The sequence below is a fragment of the Hyaena hyaena genome, unplaced genomic scaffold, assembly GCF_003009895.1.
Source record: "Hyaena hyaena isolate Hyena2069 unplaced genomic scaffold, ASM300989v1 scaffold_6, whole genome shotgun sequence".
NCBI lineage: Eukaryota > Metazoa > Chordata > Mammalia > Carnivora > Hyaenidae > Hyaena > Hyaena hyaena.
Genome location: NW_024080638.1, coordinates 1,948,907 through 1,973,436, shown reverse-complemented (window position 1 = coordinate 1,973,436; position 24,530 = coordinate 1,948,907). Strand labels below are relative to the sequence as shown.

The 24,530-nt window shown below is 44.0% G+C and overlaps 1 protein-coding gene across 10 annotated transcripts in view; it reads right to left on the bottom strand.

Moving 5' to 3' along the window:
* The window catches only part of ZNF462 (zinc finger protein 462), a 141,719-nt gene that overhangs the window by 77,067 nt on the left and 40,122 nt on the right, over positions 1-24,530 (bottom strand). For 8 of the 10 annotated variants that reach the window (XM_039239479.1, XM_039239469.1, XM_039239512.1 and 5 more), the window contains exons 2-3: positions 6,671-6,920; positions 508-6,125 (exon numbers count right to left, since the gene is read on the bottom strand). In XM_039239479.1, coding sequence (XP_039095410.1) covers positions 508-6,125; positions 6,671-6,890 — 5,838 coding nt within the window. In that variant the 5' untranslated portion in view covers positions 6,891-6,920. Of the gene's footprint in view, positions 1-507; positions 6,126-6,670; positions 6,921-7,843; positions 7,889-24,530 lie in introns of those variants that run through there. The other 2 variants (XM_039239495.1, XM_039239548.1) reach the window with 2 other exon arrangements.

The following is a 24,530-nucleotide window of genomic DNA, read 5'->3' as shown; positions in this document are numbered from 1 at the left end:
GGTTATCTGCTTTTGAAACCAATTTCAACTACGCAGGTGAAACGTTGCATAGTTACGCCATTAGTGAACTTCTTGACCAAAACAAACAAACAGGCAAAAATCTACTCCTGGAGATGTTAGGTTCATGTAGCAGACACCGCAGACCAAGGCATGGCTGAGAGGTGCTAGGGACACCAAGAGACGGCCCACGGCTGCCTCAGAGAGCGAGCGTTGTCGTGTAACTAGGCCTCAGATAAGGCTACTTGGCAGAAGGAAATACAGAGAAACCACCCCAACCCTCCCCTGGGGAGCCTGGGGAGGGGTGGCAGGGAGGGGAACAGGCCGTGGAGAAGGGTGAGCACAGAATGGGGGATAATCAGGCTCGAAATGTTTAATTGACTTATTGAGCTCTCTGGCAAGCTAAGTCACTAGGAAGCCTGTAGCAGTCTGGCTGGCAACGAAGAAGTGCATGTGGGCACCAGTGATGAGAGGCCTCCTGGGGGAAGGGAAATCAAAACATATCCTTACCCTCTCTTGTTTGAAATCTGCAAAAGCACCATCTGCATATTTCTGCTTGCTCAAAAGCTGTTTCCTCCTCTCCTGACGTTTGGCACGCTTCTGGAATTCCTCATTGTGAATGTTCAAGTGTGAGGTCAGCTCCGCTGTGCTTTGCAGTTTGCTATCACAGTGCTTACACTGGTAGGCGGGGCTCTGCAGGCGGGGGCCGCTGCCCAGAATGACGAAGTCCCTCTTCAGGTCCCGGCTGTGGTGGTCAGTGTAATGCATACACAGCAGCTCCGCCGTGCTGAAGGACAGCTTGAAGCACTTGACGCAGCGGAACGGGAGCCACTCGATCTCCTGGGCTTCGCCTCCCTCCACCTCGGCTTTCTCGAAGCTGCCTCTCTCCTCCTCTTCCATCAGCAGCGGCTTCTCGTGCTCGTCGGCATAGACGGCGGTGAAGTAGCCGCCCAGCTTGCTGGCGTGCTGCTTCTTAGGGAACACCCCCGGGTGGCGCTTCATGTAATGGGACACGATGCCCTTCTTGCTGAAGGACTGGAAGGAGCACAGGGAGCACTTCTTCTTCTCCACAGCCCGCCGGAGCTCTTCGCTGAGCTGCGGGGAGTCGTCCTTGGGCGGAGACGGGATGATCACCTTGTTGGGCTTGTCGCTGATGGTCCTCGAGGCTGCCAGGCAGTGGGTGTAGTAGGCGTCGATGTCGTGGCGCTTCTGATAGTGCGCCGCCAGCCCTTTGCGGATGGGGTTGGTGTATGCACACAGGGCGCACTTGAAGAGGTTGTTCTTGCCCTCCGGCTGGGCTCGCACGTTGTTGTGCTTGATGCGGTAGTGCCTGGCGATGCCCTTCCTCGTGGAGCAGAAGTACTTGCACAGCTGGCACCGGAACACCGTGTGGGAGACCAGGTGCGAGGTAGAGAAGTGAGACGTGGACACAGGATCCTCTCCCACCTCCTCCTCGGTGACCGACACCTGGGAAGGGCTCACCTCAGTGGTCATCTCGGGCTCGAGGGAGACTGGCAGCTTCGGGGGCGACTGGGAAAACACATCAAATTCAGGCTGATTGTGATACTTCTCGTAGTGGATTTTGAGCTTCTCCAAGGTGCCATGCGTGTACGGACACAGTTTGCAGCGGTAGGCGCCGTAGCCTTGCTTGAAGATCCTGCTTGTCTCCTCCACGTCGTTCTGGGTGATGTCAGCGGACTGCTCCACGTCGTGCACGAAGTCCTCGGCGGTCACCTTGATGGCCGGGTGTCGCTTCTGGTAGTGGGTCAGGACGCCGTGGATGCGGGTGTTGATGTACGGGCAATGCCTGCATTTGTAGACGGCGCCCGGGTTGATGTCGATGTCCTGGGCAAAGTCGGCAGCCTTCACCTTCATGCCGGGGTGCTTCTTCCCGTAGTGGGTAAGGAGGCCATGCAGGTTGTTATACTCGGACTGGCACACCGTGCACTGGTACGGGGTGGACGATATGGCGGGGTTGGCCGAAGCCAACTGGATGCTTTTCTCCGGGGAAAGCCTGGCGTCCTCTGGGCATTCGGTGTCCTGCTCGGGGAGCGGAGCGGGCATACTGTTTTCACAATTCATGGGGCCCACCAGCTCTTCGGAAGGAGGGATGGGGTTCTCGATGGCATCTTTCTCCTTGATGATATCTAGCAGCACCGACTCATCACCGTTCATGGCCCAGGGATGGAACGCTTGGTAGTGATTGGTGATGTCCCAGATGGACATGGCCTCGAAAACACAGTCTCGGCATCTGTACGTTTTGGCTTCGGCAGGCATCGTGAGAGAGGGAGGGGATGGGTCGGGCCCAGCCCAGAGTTTGGTAGCCATGTAAGTATAGTCAACGTAGTGTTCTGGATGCCTCCTTTGGTAATGTAGAAGCAAACCGCTGGGCTCTGTGTGGGAATAGATGCACCACTCGCAGTGGTAGCCAGCTTCTATCGAGCCGTCTAGAAATGCCCACCGCATGATGGAGGTGACTGTGGCCTTCAGGGCAGGGTGATCTTTCTTGATATGCTTCCTCAGTGCATAGAAGTAGGGGGAGGTATACGAACACTGCCTACATTTGAGCGCTCGCAGTTTGGTTTTGTCCCGCTCCACGGCAGAGGGGGCGACAAGCACACAGCTGGCAGTCTTCTTCTGGTTGCGGTCACAGAGGCTTCGGATGGTGGCCGTGTGTTGCCGGATCACGTCTGCATTGGCCTTGAAGTCTCGGTGCTTCTTCTGATAGTGAATGAGTACACCTTTGACCGTCCGGTTCCCGTAATCACAGTGCTGGCAAAAGAACATCTCATTCTCCACAGGAGGGCCATCTCTCTCAGAGCTGCTTCGGTTCAGCTGTTGCATGGGGGCGGGTGGCCGAGGGGAGCCTTGGGGCCCCTCGGACCCTCTCATCATTGCAGCTGTGGGAGGAGCCTGTCTGATATATTTGGCAGTAACCTTTATTTCTGGGTGTCTTTTCTGGTAGTGGACAAGCACTCCCACAACTGACCGATTGCTGTAGGAACAGTGTTTGCAGTAGTAAAGCTCAGTACTGAGGTCTGGTGGCGGGGGTTGTGGGGGGGGTGGGGAACCCATGGTGGACATTTTGGGAGACATTGGAGCACCCACCTCAAATGATAATTGAGAAAGGGCAGAGCCCCTGTCCACAGACACCATTCGCATGGTTTTCTGGATCCTAAAGTAGGAAGCCTTTTCTTCAGGGTGTTTCTTCTGATAATGAACCAAGACAGAATGCATGTTGGGGCTTGCGAACGAGCAAACGTCACAATCGTAAACGACAACAGTGTTAACTGAGGGGTCCTTCTGATTTTCACATTCTGGAGTAAAGGTCTTTGAAGGAGTGCTTTTATTAAACGTCGCTGGCAGACCGCCACCGCGAGCCACGGGAGTGGAAGTCGCCATGCTCTTGGGGGCCGAATTCAGAATCTCCCTCAGCGTCTGGGATTCCGTATTCAGCCCTTCCTGCTGCTCCACGACGTAGCTGGAGAATATCATCGCGTTGTTAATCTTCACCGTGGGATGCATTCTTTGGTAATGCGGCATCAGGCTTCTGACATTCGGGCTCGTGTAGGAACAAAACCGACACCGGTAGATCAGGTCCGAATGGTCGAAGTTGAGTACGTTCATGGCTTCTGGGTGGTGTTCGCCGTAATGCTGCTGCAGGTCTTCAAAGTTGGTGTAATCGATGTAGCATTCCAGGCACCTGTATACCGCACTGTGGTCATTGGGGTCCAGGATGTACCTAAAGCTGAATTTAATGTACGGGTGCATTCGCTGGTAGTGGGTGCTGACGCTCCGGGCAGATTTGTTGTTAAAGTCACAGTGTTTGCAATAGTAAAGCCTTCCAGAGTCACCAAAGTCTGTGTTCTCGCTACTGTGCTCTGCTCCATAGATGGGAGTCTGGGTGTTCAGCAGAGCCGCGCTGGAAACCTGGTGATCTTTCATGTTTGTGGAGGAGCCGTAGTAATCCTCTTCGTCTTCGGAGAGGGTGAGCTCAATCTCCGCGCCATTGGTGGCGTTGTAATCGTGGGTGATGCTTCTGAAGTTGGGCTCCTTCTGGGGCTCCCCGGCATCCCTCACCCAAATCTGCTGGGCCGAGAAGGAAGGGGCCACCTCCAGGACTGGCTCCGCCGGCTCCTCCTCCCTGTCCAGCTCCACCTCTATCTCCACTTCATTGTCTTCATCTTCCTCCTCGTCATCCTCCACGTTGATCACCGTGTCCTCCTGCTGTTTCGTTTGGTTAATCTTGCTCTGCAGGTTGCTGGCTATCTCATCAATCCTGGTTCTCTTCTTCACGGGCGATAAGTCGAGGGGAAAGTCATTGGCGAGCTTCCTGGAGGCCTTAGCTACAAAATTGTTCTTGGAGGACAACCCAAGAATTGAGGTCTGACTTTTCTTCACAGTGTTGCTGGAAGAGGGGTGGCTGTCTGTCTCGCTTTCCAGTGGCAGGCTTGAGGGCTGCCCCTCGAATTTTGGCAAGTTGTCGCAGAACGAGTGTTTGTGCTGCTGATGGACTCGCAGCCCTTTCAGAGTCGTGGTGGAGTAACTGCACATGGTGCACTTGTAAGGGTGCAGGGGCGGGGCTGGCACGGGCGGCTGCGGCTGCTGCGGCGGCGGGGGCTGCGGCGGGGGCTGCGGCGGCCCCGGGTGTGGCGGCTGGAGCTGCGGCGGCTGCGGCTGGGACGGGGGCGGTGGCGGTGGCGGTGGCGGCGGCGGCGGCGGCTGTTGCTGCTGCAAGGGATCCAACAGGACCCCCGACTTCCTCCCGTTGACGCTCGAGCTCTCGTAAGACACGACACCTTCGTTCAGCGAAGAAGAAATGCTCTCGCTCTGGGAATTCACAGCATCCCAATCTGACGTTGTACCCGTGTGACACTGTTTGTGAGCCCCGAGTTTTAATGAGCTCTTGCAAGTAAACGGACATTCGTCACATTTGTAGACGGCGGTCTTTCCGGACAAGTGAATGTTTTCTATGTGACGGGAGATGCTGCGTCGATGCATAGTGAGGAAGGGACAAAAGGGACACTGGAACCTGTTCATGAACCTTCTGAACGGAATCCCCTTGGTCTCCAACAATTTGTTGCCATCTGAGCCCATCAGCTGGTCCGCAGACATGCCGGAAGTCTGGTGATCCATGGCGTTTAAGCCATTCTCGCTGTCTATTTCGTTCAGCTCTTCGTCCGAACTGGAGTCATTCAGCATGCTGTTCGTTTCCAGGTCGGCCGAGGAATTGGTCATATCAGCCATTCCATAACGCGATCTCTCCGCCAAGTTAACCAGGCCAGAGTTGTGAGGGGACTTCGGCTTCATCTGTGGGTAAGACACGGGTGAAAACTTGGAAGCAGACGAGGAATTGGGTCTCATGATGGAGTTACTGATGGAGCCCCGGAAGTTGGAGATGTTAGCGCTGGGCATGTCCCGGCTTGCAGCGTTCATGGACAGATAGGTGGAATTGGAAGTGGGGCTGGGGGCGCTTTTGTTCGGCACGTCGGAGAGGTTAGTCCCTTCTTGCTGCTGTCGGAGGCTGGAGAGGATCTTGACCATACTGCGATGCTTCTTCATCATGTGGTCACACCAGCGTTCCCGGCGCGGGGTCTGGTAGCTGCACCACTCACAGCAGAAGTTGCCTCGAGACTTGGTCAGAGGCTTGACCATGGACTCCAAGATGCTGCGCTCCACGACCTCCGCCGGCAGTTCCTTGCAGGGGTCCTGCAGGGCCACGGGCGGGACCACAGGGTCTGGCATTGGAGCAGGGGAAGGGAGGGGAGCCGCAGTCTCCTTCAAGTTGTTTTTGTGATACATCTTCTGATGCTTAATTATTCTTGCCCTCCTTGGTGACTTGTATGTGCAAAACTGGCAAGAGAAGACCTTTCCAAATCCCTCGTGCATCATGATATTATAATTTAAGGATCCTGGAACAGGGGGTCCTGCCGCGCTCCCTTCAGCTTGGGCTCCGTGGACCTTCCTTGTGTGTTCGATGAGGAGGTTTTTGGACCTGAAGTAGCGGACGCAGAACTTGCATTGAAAAAACTTGTTTGTTGGTTTGGGATTAGGGGCAATATGCTGACCGTAATATCCTGGACTGTGGCCATAGTAGCTTCCGGTCCCCAGTGCGGTTGCATTTTGACCTAGAGAGAAAGCAGAAGGTAAATGAGAACAGAGAAGCAAACAGAAGAGAATTAAGAAATTCCATCATGCAAATCAATTTTTCTTTCCAGTTATTCTTCATTAATAAACATCACATTCAAAAGGCCTAACATCTCGAGATGAGGCCCTGAAGGGTATTAACGAAGCACTGATGAACACAGACATATTGCTTCGCACAGATAAGGATGCAGTGTTTGGCTGTAGGAACAATACTCACCTCATCGCCATTAATGTGTCCTCTAGCTATAAAAATACAAGTTCCACATGCTGCAATATTCATTCTAGAATTTTACCAGCCACTCTCTTGTCCCCCAAATTGAAAGGGAACTAAGAAACATAAGGAAGCTGAGAGGACAACAACTTAGGAGGCCCCAGGAGGGAAACATGTTGCTCAGACCACAAAAATGGCTCCCAAGGAGCAAGAAACTTTGACGAAGCCACACATATCCAGAACCGTGGCTACAGGCTAAAAATAGATGTGCGCCACGAAACAGATCAGAAATGCCGAGATTCTTAAAAGATGTACCTGATAAATCCTCTGCGATCGCAAATTCGTCCTTTATAGAAGAATACTCCACCTCTGTCTGATTACTGGCATTCATGGACCCGGATCGTGGCTCGTTCGCATTGTCTTCAGCAACATCGGTTGGCTGCAGAAATGCCGTGTGGACATCCTGAATGTGTGCCTTGAGATCTTCATAAGATGGGGCTCTGAAGTCACAGCCATCACACTGAAGCACCTCCATGATCTGGGCCTACCTTCTCACATTAGGAACCTGAGACAGAAGTCAGAACAAAGCCTCTTAAGAAATGCACTAATTGCATATCCCAAGTTGATGGGTCTACAAGTCCATTAACGGAAAAAATTCTAACATCGGCAGATTTCTGTTACTGAACTTTGCCAGTTGGAACACTGGCCAAAGACACACAACCAGAGATAATAGGGACAATGTCCTTGACTTTGTAACTTCAAAGAAGGGGGGAAATCCCAAATAAACATTTTCCAGTTTGATATAAATATATCTTCAAATGCCATTTGTCAAAGAAACCCTTAATGGTTTAAAAGTTTTAGTAGTTTCTGAATTTCTTGACTGAATTCAGATTTCTTGGTAAGCAGATACTGAGTTTGATTCTGGCTTAGACCCTTTTTTTTTTTTTTTTTTTTTAACTAGACCCTTCTCAGAAATAAAGAGGATTGTCTGTACAGAAGAAAGGACAAATTTCAATCTTCATTAGCTGTTTTAATATTCTAATACATTTCACCACCAAATGCTGAAACAGTATTGGGTCTTGGAATGGTGGTAGTGAGAGCTTTTACTATACTTTTTATCATTCAAATATCTTAACTGATATTGGGGTACACCTCTTTCCTCCCTTTCCCAAACAGTTTAGTCGTGTGTGTGTGTGTGTGTGTGTGTGTGTGTGTGTGTGTGTTTCATAAGCTAAATGGTTATTTTGCTTTTTACTACCTACCAATTATAACCTAACAGCCTCTCCAATCTAATTAGGTCATAAAATATTTCTCATGAGATTCTCAAACAACCAACTTTAGATGACAATCCAGTTTCTAGTTTAAAGTTGGTACCTTGGTACCTTGATTTACATTAAGGTAACAGACACAGTCTTGAAGAGGGGCTTCTAAGTCATAACTTTCTCTTTTCCCACTTCTCTCCTTCACAAACGTGAAGCGTACACTCACACGTGAAAAGCTGTGAGCCTGATGTAGAATCAAGCCAAACTTGCCCGGCTCCCTTCATTCTGTTATTCACTGCGTGACTGAAAGACATAGATGGCTTCACATTAACTCAATGGAAAGGCTCCCCATTAAGAAGTTAAAAATGTATCAGAAGGTGCTGTCTGTCCTATCTTAATATATATCTTGAGTTGAGATACCCAGTTATTATCTTAATCGGTGCGTTAACTTCATTGAGCTCACCACAAACTCTACTGAGTCACTGTAATCTAGAACCAGATGTCCAAGAACTAAAGCTGTAGCCAAATCTTTCTATACTTTTATTGTACAGCAAGCTTCTATCCTTTTCTGGCAAAAGGTAAATTGTTTCTGCAGGAGGAACAAAGTCTAGTAATATGTCAACGTGGAGAAAGGAGCCATCGCGGGCAGATTTTCTATGAAAGAATGCTCCTGCTGATAGCCTGCTAAAATAACTTCTGGCAAGTCGAGCTCTGGACAGACTGAGCTTGCAGAGTGAGACACAGATATTTACCTCCTCTTCTTTCACCCAGCAATTTATCCTTTTTCAATAAACACTGAACTGTGCACCAGAGTCTTTTCAGCTAACTAAGTCTCAATATTCCAGATACACAAGCTTTTATGCCTAAGCACCAACCCAAATTGTGTGGAAGAGGTTGCTATCAGCTCTGGATCAAATTACAGCAGTCACTGAGGCCCCACCCCACTTCTCCTTTCGCACAGTCCATTAGACCTGAAAACAAATTTTTCCATGGTGCAGACGACTCCTGCATTTAGAACACTTCACAGAAAAAAGCAGATCATCCAGTGTGCACTCCCCATCCCCCAAGCCTAGCCCTTTCATCTCAGCCAAACAAGCCACAGCTCTGCTGAATGTGTTTATCACACTTTCAAGAGATATGAGCTTCTGCGTCACTGAAGCTCTAAGACTCACTAAGCTGCCCTAGTCCTCTGAGCTTTAAGGAGCAGCCATTTTAGCTCAGAGCTTCTCCTCCGTGCACAACATGGCTTCTCTGGGATTCTGCTAGGCTGACAATCAGAAATGAGCAGTAGAAGAACAGGCTGGGCTCCTCCTATGCTCTTCTCCTCCCAACAAAGAATGAACTGTTTTCATTGCTTTCCGAAAGGCAGCACCTTTCTCCTCCTCAAATGTCATTCACCAAGATCTCCGAAGGTTCTTTTATCCCATGATTGATAAGCTTGTTCGTTAGTCCCAGCAGAGCACTGGTAATTGCAGGACGATAGCCTGGACCAGACCCTGTTCTACAGCAGGATTTGGGGGTGGGCTGGGGGGACCTCCAGAATGCTTTGGCTTCTTGTGAGTCGTCCTTCCACACACAGAAGACATACCATCCGACTCTGCTTGCCAGATTCCAAAGTCTAATGACCTTTGTTAATCACCAGCCAGTCTGTCTGCATCAGCAGACCCTGCCAACAGACACACCCTTCAACACAAAGGCTGTAGCTATTCCTTTTAAAAGAGGTTCTCTGAAAGCTCCATTGTGTAGCCCGAGAGGAAAACAAAATCTCTTCCCTTCAAAACTTCGAGCCTTTAGAAATAATGCAACAAAAGGCTTTCTGCTGGGTGTCTTTTGGAAATTTTGAGCCTGGTTTGCACAACATCAACAAAAATTCTGGTCCTGCACAAGGAAAGGAGGGCACCTTCAGCATTAAGTCATCCACCTGGAGATGAAATTCATCTCTCTGTGCCATTCTCTAATATCTTGGTGTCTTCTGAAGCTGTTATCAAGGATTCTAACTTCGCTGGATGCAAACACAAACCAACAGCCTCCTTGTTCTGCTACAAAGGAGATTAAAGGGTTAGGAGATCAGAAAAAAAAAAAAAAAAAACCCACTGATTTGGAAAAAGAAGAGATGATGAAAGTGATTTCCTAATGGGTTCTAGCTTTAATGTTGTTGCAGTCTCTACCTCAAAAATAGCTCAGAGCCTTAGAAGAGGTTAATCTCCAGGCTGCCGAGAGAACCAGCGTCAGGTGCAGCTGAATGGCCTTCAATCTGATGTCTGTACCATGCACGGAAATGAGGACGGAGCCTCCTTTGAAAGCCATTTTCCCTTTGTGTACACATTTCTCCTGAAGACGCTGACAGAAGAAGAAAACAGAAATTTCCAACAGGGCCTAAACAATCAAAAGAAACAGAAACTTGATGTGCTTACAAGACGGAGGGCTTGCACACTTGCAAGAAGTGAGAGGAGGAGGAGAAGAAGGGAATGGCGGAGGCTCAGAGACAAAGAAAGCCGGACCTGAGGATGACCCATCCATCAACCAGACTACGTTTTCGCAGCAGATGGCAATCCTCTGAGAAACCAACAACAAGGAAGAGATGAGACGCAAGCCCTGCATATCTGCCTGTTACATCCACCCAGCAAGAGGAACAATCCTGAAACACTAAACTAGACACTAGACACTGATCTGCTACAAGATGATGATATAAAGCTAAAAGCCTTGATCTCCTACCTACTTACTTCATTTAAAAACACGGTCATAACGAGATTAGGAATCCTTTTTTTTTTCTCTCATTGACCCAATCAGCCAAAGCAAAAGCAAAAGAGGAAGCTTCAGAGCTAACTAAAAAGAAATGCCATTTCAGAAGGTCCTGGGGTGAATCTACAGATCAAACAGACCCCTCCATCTCCTGCCCCCAATGCAGGATTTCCAGGCCCCTCAAAGTCAAACAGGCGTCGATGACTAGACTCTGAACACCACCTGCGATGAAACCTGCTTGGTGAATATGGATTCATTCTCGAATAACCTAGTGCCTAAAGTGATGAGTCCTCCCAACACGCACAAATCCCCTAGGCCATTCTAACGACTCATTACTCCTCAGTACTACTTATCATCAGGGATTGGTTTTGTCCATTTACATTTCTAGTTTGAGGATTTCAAAAGGTGGGGTTTGGACAAGAAGCCCCAAATCTTATTTTCCATATCTGATAAACTCTTGAAGACATATTTAAAGAAACCCCAGAGATCTTGTTCAGGATTTGGAATACACACGCAAGAATGGGGCGAGGGCGATGATGGACGCAGGCTGCTCCACCATTTACACTGCCTGTCCACCCACTTTCTGTGCTCAGAACCCCAGGAATCCATCATGCCTCCGTGAAGGTGAAAGGGTACAATCCATAGCCTCATCGCGTGTCCTTCCAGCTCACAGCCCACACATACCTGGAGAGGGGGAGGCACCTTTGATGGCTCACAGTGTTCTCCCAACCCCGGCCACCATCAACCCTCGTCCAGGGCGGTTTGGCGAACACTGTTCCCTAGGCCTGCATGGCCCAGGAGCATAAACATGGTCTTCAAGTCAAAGTCCCAACTGTCTCCAGGAAGCACCCAACTTAATATGTGCAGGCCTTGCCTGGATCAAACCTGTTCTCTGACTGAAGAACTGTAGACCAGAAATAAAGCTGCGAGGCACCACAGCCACGGGATTCAGCAGCAACTAATTATAGCCTTCAAAGCCTTTGAGAAATAGAACCAGAAACACCATAAGGTGCTTTTCCTCTGTCCACTCCAGAAACCTAGTTTCATTTATAAGGCACTGAGCTCCCCAGTTCTCTGGAATCACAAGCCTGATGAAAGGTTTTGGTTAGCACCTGTTGTTTGCGCTTCTCTTACTTTCCAATGAATGGAAAAACCAATTAGCCAAGGACTGGTAGTGGAATGCATAAACTCTGGAACAGTTCAGCTAGAAAAACAGAAACATCGAGAACCTAAAGATCATTCTACAAATGTATCTGCAGATCGGAAACGGCTGATCCGATGAGGTCAAGGAGCTGTGGGGTGTGTCAGGGCGTTAACATTTCTAATTATGAGCCCCGACACTACCATGGTTTGGGAGGAAGGAAGGATTTTCATGCTTAGGATGAAAAATGGGGGAAACCATTAACTCATCCACTTGTGCATGTGGGCTGCTGTTCTTGAAACAAGGGGTATTCTACATCACTACCATCATTTATCTTTGTAGTGGTGAAGTGGGAGTTCTAGGAATTTAAAAATCATTTAAAGCACCTTTCCATACAGGACTGGACTGAGACACTGAGGTAAAACTTCGTTTCAGAACAGAGAACAGTAGTGATAGTATCGAACTGACAAATGCAAATATGGAATGCCTCTCTCTCTGTATATATGTGTTGTGTGTGTGATAATTAATTTTGCTGATTTAATCTGATCTCAGATATGGGCATGTGCACTCCAAATTTAACAGGGACTCTGTCTATTAGAGCAGAATCAGCACCTTCCGAATAAGTCCAAATGATTTATATACTCCTCCCATGTTGCAGATAAGCCCACACAAAACCAACAAAGAACTTCTGACAACAAGCTACCTCCATTGATCCCACAGCATTCGGTACTACTATAGACCCTGGCTCGCCATGTGGTGTCTTCAAATGTCCTATCAAATGTTTATACTGTTTGCTACATGATCTAAGCAGTTCTGTGTACTCTTGGCAATTCACCACACTAATGAAAGGTTTAACATATCAGGGAGGATAAATAATTAAGGAATTCAGAAGGGAGACACAGCTGTTCTTCAAAACCAAATTTTCAGAAGAGAAAGGATTAATTTGCAATCACATATGTAACCCCCAATATGAGACTGAATTTAAATAGCAGCAGAGAAATACCAGGAGACCCTGAGCCCTGCCAATGCACGTAGCCTCTGTTCCGTGTGGTCAGCCTGGTCCATCTGTGGGCCTCGTACAGGAGCACAGGTCTGAAGCAGGCAATCTGCAGATGAATAACCCACTCACTCTCTGGCCCGCGATGGTACTTTTCAGGTTATCTCTTGCTTTAGCTTTGTTCTGCGTGAAGTTTGCAAGTATTACCGAACACGTTGAGTAATATTTCATACCAGACACCTTTGGGATCATCATTCAAATGACATGAGCATCCAGGGATATAATCTAAGGGACTAAAAAACTGTCAGATATGTAAATAAGAAGTAATTCTGGCTGAGTGACCTGTTATGAAAGCAGGTAGTGAGTGTCTAACACAGAAAGAGATAGTACATACCTTCTGGAGAATTCATGCATTCCTTTGCAATGATATAAGGCTAATTGAGGCCAACAGGCCAATCGGCAGCCTGCCAGCTCTCCTGTCCTTAGAAAAGGAAGCGTGTGATTTGAACAAGGAGATAAAAGTGGAGAGAAGGGACTAGAAAAGAAAGGGAGGAAGCAGGGTGGTATCTCAGTAGCTTTAGACTTCATTGTCTGTGAAGGGGAGCCTGCAGTTCACTAGATAACTCTAATTCTGAGAAGCGTCCTGACAATATTCTCCTTGAGAAACAAAACAAACCAAGACGCCTCCTCACACTGAAATTCTCAAAATGCAACCGTGACAAACGCGATCCCAGCTCATCTTGTTCTTTCAAATGACGGAAAGCCATTCTGGCTGTTGAATGAATTCTCTGAAATGTCATGGGCCCGTCAGGAAGTTCTTTGGAAACTTTGAAGCCATTCTTGCCCTGGCTTTGAGAACAAGAGATAACGGATTTCTCTCCCGGAGAGCCAATCCTCACCCAAACGGCAGAGACAGAAAATCACGGTGTTCCTTTATAGACTCTTCAGAACGCTGGCTGGGATTCTACAGACACTTTTCACACTACGAGAACTCTCATTATAAAAATTGTAAAATTAAAGGGAAGTTGCAGATACGCTGCTGGGTCTTCATTACAGAACTGATTAAGACGCAGAGTAAGCAGAAGCTGCTTACGCTGAGTAAAACTCATCCTGCGCGTCAGGAAGCACCAACCCATATATCGAGTACCTCCTCTGTGGGTTTGAAAGCTTGACTGACCTCAGGCGTTGGGCAGGTCTTCATGGCCATGACTGTTTCTGGCACAGAAGGCTGGCCAACCACCCAAAGTCTAAATTCCACAGTGTCAGTGAACGGATCTAGAAACCATTTTAACAATTTACCTTATACTTACTCTATTACCACTCAGAGAAAAACAAAACAAAACCAAAAACTGGTGTATGGCTGTTGACTTGTGGAGGGCAGAAGAAAGCTTTGCTGCAAGAACTCTTTTATTTGGGGAAAAGCCCACAAGAATCCCAATCTAATGCCTCAGAGACTTGTATGTTGCCTTATGTACATGGTTTGCTTAGGAAATTCAGAGCAGTCACTTCTTTAACATGAGAATTTGTCCAAGTTTGCTCATACCAGTGGCACACAAGGGCCAGATCGAAACACTGTAATTTCTTATAGCTGACAAAACTGACTATACAAGCCGGACACTTGGGTCGCTCTGTCTTTCTCCAAACCCTGGTGCCTGATCTAACTACCCCACCAGGATGAAAGCCCTAAGCAGACTGCTTTCTAGAAAGGTAAACAATGGCTGGGCTTGTGTGGATCATGAACACTTCCAGATCCTCCTACCCAAGGACACTGTGAGCTGCCTTCCCCCCCACCAACCTCCACCCATAGCAGAAGCTATCAGAGGCTGCTGTCCTTCCTCCTTACTACACTAACCAAATGGCCCATTCATATTCACTGGCTGTTCCAACAAATTAATAGAATCTTATAATAGGAAACATACAGTATGTGTTTATGTATAGAACTGGCAAGTACCCAGGAATAAGTAATTTTTTTAAAATGATAGGCAAGTAATTTCTTTTCCCTTGCAATCTCTAATCTACTTTCAACAAGTTTACTCCTAAAAATCATGACACCCCCGCCGCCCAAGAACTTCTAAACAGAAAGTTAAGACATTTGTTTGCCAACCCAAGAGAAGGATTTATCACCGTGTGAAAACACAAGAGTGTGCCAGTACTCAGCCAAGCCCCACATTCCGTCAACCCTTAATAATCTCATTTTTGCCCCCCAAATTTAGTAAGTAATAAAGTAAGTTTTTCAGCTTACCTACTATTGGGCTGCTCTAAAAAAAAATGCTAATGATACAGAAATACCTATCCAGCAGGTAAAAGAATTTGTTTCCAGCAGGTGTGAGAACTCTGCCTGCCACCTTCACCTTACACAAGTCTTTCAAAGCCTTTACTTGGGCATTTTGCTAAATGAATAAATTAGATTATACAAAAAGGGAGTGTTTTATAAATTTTCCTTCTCATCTCTGAAAGACTTTTTTCTGACTTAATTCACTCCTTTACTTTTATTACTATTCACAGAAAATAAATGTCCAGTTTTGTACAGCTGACTCTCATCACTGAAGTTCTACCTTCCGCATTCGCTGACAACTCTAACATTTGTCTACCTAACCAGTGACCCCCATGAAATCGAGACCCCTCTCCACCACCCTCACCACACGTACTTTCTCTCTATCACATTCCACTGCTTTATTTCCTTCACTGTTGATGTGATTAACTGTTTGTGGCCTGTCTCCCTCCTCTAGAACATAAGCACCCTGGGAGCAAGTCCATGCCTGTCTATTCATATTGGTATCTTCAGCACTGGGGACAGTTCATATAATGGATACAACAAATGTGTTGAATGAATGAAAGAATCAGCAATTCTGAAGGATAAGATCCCAATAAAACATTAAAAGATCGGTCATGAAATAACTCTCATTCTTTTACTAACTCCATGTTATCACAGAGGAGCGGTGGTCCCTGCCAGGGACAATCCTGCCTCCCTCCCCCACTCTACCACCACCATCAAAACCCCAGTCCAAGGGTATTTGGCAGTATCTAAAGACATTTTTGGTTCTCACAGCTGGAGGGTGGGGTGCTACTGGCATCTAATGGGTAGAGGCCAAGGACAGTCCCCACCACAAAGAATGATCTGGTCCAAAATGTCACTAGTGGAGAAGTTGGAAACCTTATGATAAGAGGTCTGTGTGTTATTTTCAGTCTTTGAATATAATTCACCTGCCTTTGTAATCCTTCCATGGGGTCCTGATTGGAGACTCCCTGAACAAGATAATCAGCAAATTCTCTTCCAGCTCAAAGATTTTATGATTCTATGGTTCTAAATGGCCTAGGTAGCCTTCAGGTCATAGATCACGAGTTTTCAGTTTTATTTTTTTCTGATTTGGGTATTTTACCAAAGATTTTTCAAGAAAAATGTATGATTAAGGTGAGTGGGGGCGGGGGGTTGCCTGGGTGGGTTAGTCAATTGAGCATCCAGCTTCAGCTCAGGTCATGATCTTAGAGTTCTTGAGTTTGAGCCCCGCATCGGGCTTGCTACTGTCAGCCCGGAGCCCACTTCTGGTCTTCTGTCCCCTTCTCTTTCTGCTCCTCCCCTACTCATGTTCTCACTCGCTCTCTCTTTCTCCCCCGCTTCTCAAAAATAAACATTTAAAAAAAAAAAAAACTTTCTTTAGTGATAAGGCCCTTGCACTGTTGACAATCCCATGAACTTCTAGGGTAAGGGGTCAATGTCATTAAACATGGTCAAATTCTATACTTAACATGTGGCCTGCAACTAAAACTTCTGTGGAAAATACGATGCACATTTTCTTCTCTTTAATATGTAAAATTATCTTCTTTCAAAGTGATGGGGTCCCAGCCTAGTCAAAATCACTCTTCAGAGGACAAGTAATGTGTTCCTTTGGTTCTTATACCCCAAGAGCCCAGCACAGGTCTGGCTGGTCCTGATGAAATTTGTGGTACACGTACATGTATACATGCTTCTTCCCAGGAGAAGATTAGCCAGCAGTACCAAGTGATAACTAAATGTTTAGTAACCTAAGCAATCCCAGAGGTCCCCCCATGACCAGAAGAACAAAACTTTGAGCAATACAACATTTCCCCTCCACTCCAACTCATGAAGCTCAGGAGAAGCCACATCAAAACGATTAGCTGCCTACTGGGTACAAGGATGTCTAAGTCTTCCCTTGTCCCTGTATTTGAGTGAGTGACCATCTTCCTTTTCCTCTACATCGCTGGGGAGACTGCTCTGGCTGCATCATCCCACCCATATATTTATAACACTGTTAAGCTCCCCTGAACTGATGTGACACTTGGCATCATCACCTGGGGCTATTCTTGAGACTACTTGGTGGCCTTCCCTCCACCAAAAAAAACCCAAAAAACAAACAAACAAAAAAAACCTTTTAATTTTTGTTTGCAAAGATTCTAGAAAGCCTGAGGAAAAATTCTCCCCTATTGCTCAAAACTATATAAACATCTTCAGTGGAGGGAAGTAAAACAAAATTAGGAAGGAGCAGAATTTTCTCTCCTTTGCCTCCCTAAAAAATATTGAAACAATATATTTACTCATGCCTTCCTTAAGTCAAATCGAAAAATTCACTCTAAAAAGTTAATACCCTCCAGGCTCATAACGTCCACTAGAGAGGAGACCTTAAAGATGTTACGGTTCAACCTAGTCCAATGTCATCACTTTTTAGACAGGGAAACTGAGATCTCATGAAAAATAACCTGCCCAAGGCTTCAAGAGCACAAATTCTCGGAAGCCAGGGAAAAAAAATCTTTTGAATTCCATCATTTGAAAATTTGAGAAAATGCACTCTATAAATGTTATTCACTTGGTTCATAGCTACTCACACTTAATGTCCATGCCGTGCCCCATGTATTTTCACTAACGAGAGCCTTTATTCACTAGGGAGGCAGATTCCAGAATAACCTCCAGTGTTTCCTCGGTTCCGAACTCTACACTCAGGAGAGTAATTGAAAAGGTGCAAAATCCATCGTCTGCAGTTTGACTGTTCAAAGACCTTCTTAGGCATGCAAACAGTGTGTTCCTGCTTTGGAAACACATTTGGAAGACCGAAAGTTGCTGACAAAGGTATACACAGAAGAACAAGAGCTATAACACTGAATTATCTTTCTTCAGAATCCAACCTCGTGGAATCGGAACAGGGTTACGTAGTAGCTTTATGCCTGCCAAATCTACCCCATGAGGAACATGGTCTTGTTTCTTATGGAAAATGTGCACTGCCAACAAAGTCACCGAAGAGGCTGGCTGAATGAGTCTTAAGGGTATCTGGAAATATCAGGGTCAGTTCTTTTAAAACGGGAAGGAGAAGAACAGTCAGTCCGACAAATGCCTGGCAAGGAAGCCAGTCTTCTCATAGCACATCTAGTGTTTGGCTCGGGCCAATAATTCCAGGATGTTGTAGATATCGGATTTTACTTCCAGTTATATATTATATTCTGAAACCAACCACAACGTGGGATATTTTACCACATTTACATATATACATATGCAGGTGTTTACCTACATTCCTAGTAGACATCCATACTCCTGTATTGGATATAAAAAAAGCTAATGTATCAGAAAGACTGGGAATCATCTTTAACTTTTTAAATATTCTCCTTAAAGTGTCTCTTACTAAAAAGGTCACTTAACGTAACAAAGAGAATGGCTTAGAAATCAAGAAGATACTGAGATCTCTATGTTTTTTCATGTTTTCCTCCCTGCAGAATGCTTTTACATACATTCTGAAGGTCCAAGTAATTCCCATCATTTAGGACAGTGATTCTCAAAGTGGGGTTCCTAGACCATCCCAGCCTCAGCATCACCAAAGAACTTGTTAGAAATGCAAGTTCTCCCATTCCTCTCCAGACATCATGTGTCAGAAACTGAGGGTAGGGCCCAGCAATCTGTATTTTAACAAGCCCTCGGGGTGATTCTGAGCCCCACTCAAGCCTTAAGAATAAGCTCAAATCTTCCTGTATGAAACCGTCCCTGAGACCTACATTACCATTCTACAATGGTAAATCCCTTCTCCAATGCACGGGGAACCTTGCTAACAAATGCCATTGACTGAAGAAATACAGTAATGACTATGGAGTCTTCCAAGAGCCTATGAGAGGACCAATGTTTGTAAATCTTTCACCTCTTATTTAGCAATTAATGGGAAAAGACTAAGTTGCAGAACCCAGCATCAGAAGCTATTAGGAGCACACTCTTAAAAGGCAGAGTTCCTGTCTTTGAAACAGTGAATATTGTGGCCAACACAATGCTTGGATTGATATTTGTCTCCCTTAAAAACTTCAGATCAGTTCATGACATGGTGTCCTTGATATTTGTAAAGTGGGATGTGGAAATCCACAAAGGAAAAAATTGTGGAGTATTTTATCCAGAAAATACTAAGAGCTGGGTAAATCCTCAAAACCCTAGACTCCTCCGTGATAGGAGGCTTTTGTGATAAGCAAAATCTTATTAGAAAACACCTCCAAACTTGGACTGGTTATTTGATTATCACACCAAAGCTAGAGTGTGGGGCTAAATCCACAGTAAGAATCAACATCTGAAAACACAGATGTGTTTAGAAATCCCTCAAAGGAAGGATATATAATTAAAGAAAACAAAGGAAAACCAAAAAAAAAAAAAAAAAAAAAAAGATGGCTAATTGTCTCAAACTGTAAATAAAGGCTTGGCTGAAGGAAAAAAAAAGAGGACAACATAAACAAAGGGGGGGGAAGAAAAAGTCCACCAAACTTTTGGTAACACCAAAATGTCAGATGAACTGGGCCCTCAAATCAAAAGCAGGACTTAAAGCTGAGATTCATAGAGTTCAGAATTAAAATTCGTCAATTGTGTCTTGCTCAGGAACCTAACCACAGGACCATGGTTGACTATTCAAGGGACACAGAAATTCAAACGACTCATTAAGACCTAAATTCAGGCTCTGAAAGCAGAACTGAGCAGGACTTAAGGAGAAAATTTAAAGAGATATTACCTTTCCTACTTGGGGGCCAAGAGTAGGTTCTGACCATTATATTCCAATCAGGGATAAATTAGAAAAAAATGAACTGAGGTTTAGGAAAAAAAAAAACAAAAAAAGGAGAGAGAAAAAAACAATATGGAAAAGACCAATGAATAATCTATTTTGAAGAACAGGGCACAGAAGAAAATTACATACAACAATTAACAGAGATACTATAAAAGAAGAGATCAAAAATAAGATGATAAGACATCAGAATAAGATGAAAGGGGAGCTGGCAGTTGAAGAAAGAAACTGACAACAAAAAAAATATCATTGCAGAAGCAATAAATATATTAAAGTAATATGAGACAAAATCTACAAACCAAAAACAAAGTTGATGATGTGGAAAACAGTCTTCAAAAAATTGCACAAAATGCAAAGAAAAAGGACAAGTAGATGAAAGCAGGCAGAGAAGATGACAGAGAAGGTCTGAAAACAAAGATCCAACACACAGATAAAAGATATTCTAGAAGTAGACAGCAAAACAAAACAGAGCAAAACAAAATACACTCAAATTTGTGATAGAAAATAATTTTGTTGAAATAAAGAAATATCTGTGGTTTTGGGAAAATGTAACAGAATCATCAAAATTGAGACATCCTGGTAAAGTTATAGAATTTCAAGGATAAACAATGAATGCTATAAAATCAAGATATTTTATTATTAGTCAATTATAGGGGGGGAAGTCTGGGCTTTTTCACAGAAATAGTCAGTGACACAGAAGTGAAGGGATGTCTACAGAGGCTTGATTGAGAAAGAGAGAGGAGCATGTTGAGTAAGTTTCCAACTAAGTTTGCAACCGTGTTTAAAAGTAATAAAGCATTTTCAACCAGCAGAGTGAGGGAATGGAGCACTTCTAATAACTCTCCTTCAATATCGGCTCGGTGATGGAAGGTATTTAACCAAGAGAAAATTCATAATTGAGATCTCAAGAATATGGAATGTAAAGGTAAAAAGATGTGAGCAGAGTCCTCTTACATCTAGAACTAAGACTTAGTAGTTAATAATAATTGCAAAACAAGATTATAATCCCTTCAATACAATAACTATAAAAAGAATAAATTATTCCATAGAATAACAATAAAATTAAATAGAATTGGGGGAAAAATCCTTAAGCATAATAGCGGAAACAAAGAGGCAGACATTAGAGGACAAATCCAAGTGGGAGAATATCCTCAACTTTCACAGTAGGACATATAAAAATACTCGATATTGCTTCCTTCTGAAGTTAATGAATCTCCCAATAAAGGTATAAAGCACATTAAAATTAAAAATTTAACTAGTAATAAAAATAAAAACAGACTGTATAGTTTTTAATTTTTTAATCAAAGAGAACACAGACCATGTAGTAAAAGACAGAAGTCAAAACAAACGGCACAGAAATATACTAGTAATGAAATTAATTAGAATCAAGTATATATGTTATAGTAATAAAGGCAAACTGGATAAATCCTCTTACGGAAAATATCCCCAGAGTAGCTTAAAAAACAAACTCTAATTCCACTTGATCTACAAAAGACACATAGCAAAAAAGACAAAAAAGTTTTAAAGTAGTAATAATATAAAAGATACATTAAGAAAAGGAAAAGTAGAGATCATGATAAATATTATTCAAAGTTAAACTCACAAAAAAGCTTTTAAGCTTATCTTTAATTTTTACAGAAAATTAAGGATAAGAAGCAGAAAATATGTTCAGTAAAGAAAAATGAATAATCATTGTGAAAGTTGAAAGATGAACACTTACTAATGTTAAAAAGTACAACCCACAATGAAGATTTATCATGAATATTTATGACCCCTAACATCACCAAATAAAGAAAGAAAGTGGCAACAACTAAGAGAAGGGATAGGCATAAGCACTGGATAGATCAAATGAAGAAAGACAACTAAGAAGAGAATTAACAGAATTTAGTTCAGAGACACATTTCAAATTCTATACCCTGGATACAGAAAATATTTTCATTTTAAGAGATTCTGGGGCAGTACAAAGATTTTCAAACACCCATGGGGGTTTACAAGAACCTATCATGTCAGAATTAGGAGATAAAAGAAAGAGAAAAAAAGTCTATCACTTCTACTTAAAATGCAATAAAACTGGGAGAGGGTGGAGCGACAAAAACCTCCAAACACTTGGAAAATTCTTTTTAACATTCTCCTAAACAATTTCTGGATTAACCAGAAATAAAAACTCAACTACAGAACGTGACTTTTAAAATGTTATATATAGAAAATATGGCATTTGGTAAAAGCTGTACTTAGAGGACATTTCATAGCTCTATAAAAATTCTGAATCAAGAAATAGTACTAAATTAATTAAACACCCAATGCAAGTAAAAAGAAAAATGAAGAAAAGTAGAAAAAAGGATTTAATTAAAATAAAAATAGAAAACCAAGAATTAAAAAACTCAAAAAAAAAGAAAACTGACCATGTAGCCACAATTTTTAAAAAATGCAATACTGTTGGGGCGCCTAGTTGGCTCAGCTGGTTACAGTCAGTTAAGTGTCTGACTCTTGGATTTCAGTTCAGGTCATGATCTCACAGTTCATGGGATGGAGCCCTGACAACAGGGAGCCTGCTTGGGGTTCTCTCTCTGCCCTCCCCCATGCACGGTCTCTCAGTCTCTCGGTCTGTCTGTCTGTCTCTCTCTCTCTCTCAAAATAGATAAGCTTAAAAAATTAATACTATATAAAATTAAATAAAAACTTCTAGCTAGCCCAATAAGAGAAAAGGTGTGAATGGGGGTAGGGGAGGCACAAATACAGAGAATTAAGGATAAGAAGCAGAAAATATTCACAAATGTAAATGAAAATAAAGAAATTACTCTGTACAACTCATAGTAATATTTGCAAACCTAAGTGCAATGGATGGTTGTCTAGAAACATGTATTACCAATATTAATCCAAGAAGAAACCATACGAATGGAAGACTAGGAAAGAGACAAAGAGCCAACCCAATCACAAGGGAGCCTTTAAAGAATCACTAAATCAGGTATTTTTGAAACTGGTTCAAAGCCTAAAGTCTTAAGAGCTTCATCAATGTATTTCCAAAGTTAGTATTAACACAAATAGCAAAGCTTACCTCAAAACAATAATTATAATCATAATACAAGCAACCAATATACTGATGAATATTGAGGCAAGAATTCAAATAAAATCCAAGTGCACATTAAAGGAATATTACTCCGTGATTAAGTGGGATTCACTGCAGGAAGGCAATATTTCAATACCAGAAAATCTATACTCTCCTACAAAGGAGAAAAAATAATTTGATCAATACAGAACACGCTACAGCATTTGATGAAATTCAAGATCCATTTCTAATAAAAGCATATGGACAGACACACACACACACACACACACACACACACACACACACCCTTCAGCTTCATGTTTCATGATAAAACATCAGAAGAATTCAAGTTAAAAACCAGGCATTTTTAAATCACATTGCATTGTTGTGAAAATGCTAGCCAATGCATTTGTACAAGAAAATAAAGTAAAATAAATAACACTTGGAAAAGAGGAGATAGTTTCCAAAATTTACAAATAAGGTAAAGTACCTGAATGTGGGCCCAGGTGAATACCACCGTCACTTTCTACTTAATAATCTAAAACATTTTCAACAAGACTTTATTACTTGAGCATTTAAAACACTCATAAAATGGAAAGGACTGGAGTGATTTAGCAGGATATTGGTTATCAATGGCTTTATTAGAGCTCACCTTACTAAAAGCATTAACTCTCTGCCAACCCTGGCATTCCTTGTTTGGGACTCTTTAGTATCTCCTTAAATCAGTAGTCTCAGGGGCATGTGGGTGGCTCAGTTGACTGAGTGTCCAAATTCAGCTCAGGTCATGATTTCACAGTTTGAGTTCAAGCCCCACATCGGGCTCACTGCTGTCAGTGTGGAGCCTGCTTGGGATCCTCTCTCTCCTGCTCTCTGCTCCTCACCTGCTTGCTCTCGCTCTCTCTCAAAACTAACCATTTTTTTAAAATATCAGTAATCTCAGTTGAGCCATATCTGGCGATTTTAGGAATTCCCATCTTAAGGTCATGAAGATAATTCTTAATTGATTATATCCACATATAATCAATTTTCAAGCAACAAATTGCTCTACCCATGTGCTGAAAAATCTTTCAGTCCTGTGAAAAGTTACACTTCATCTCCTTAAAGGAACTTAAGGTGAAAGGAAGACTGTGAGAATGATCCCCTGAAATCAAAGTCCGAAGCCCAACTCATTGTCTTTGCCTATAACCACCTGGAAACAAATCTCCACCTTGGTCTAAATCAGTGTTTTCTCCCAACTTCTCTTTGACTTCAGAATGATGTCCCTACAAATTCTTAGTTTCAATTCTACCCAGTAGTCTGATGTTTACCTGCCTTCTGTTCTTCACTGTGTCTGAGAAGAAAATGAGCTTTCCATCTTCTGTCTGCCTTTCTCTTCCTCATCCCTAGGAGGATGCCACAGTGGAAAACCTGCTCCCACTCCTAATTATGTCAGGCTGAATCCTCAGCTTGGGCTCCTGATCCAGTCTTCTCCTGCTTCAGAGAGTCCACCTGATCCACATTTTCAGCTTCTCTCTGAATACTAGCCGAGTCACTCCATCTTAAAACTCTCTCATCCAAGAAGAAAACCCACTCACACACACAGATACATACAAGTACACCCACTCAACCCCTGTCCCTCTGGCTTCTCTTCTTCACTGAGGAAACAATACAGGTACAGTCCAAGATGCCTGGGGTTGAATCCCAACTCCATGATTTAGGAGCTATGTGAATCCTTGATGAATTATTTACACTCTCCAAACCTCTGGGGCACCTGGGTGGCTCAGTTGATCAAGGGTCTGACTCCTGATTCTAGCCCAGGTCATGATCCCATGGTTTGTGAGATGGAGTCCACATCGGACTTTGCATGGACCATGGACCCTGTTTGGGATTCTTTCTCTGTGCCTCTCCAGTTCATACGCACTCACTCTCCCTCTCTCTCAAAATAAACAAACACTTAAAAAATAAATAAATAAA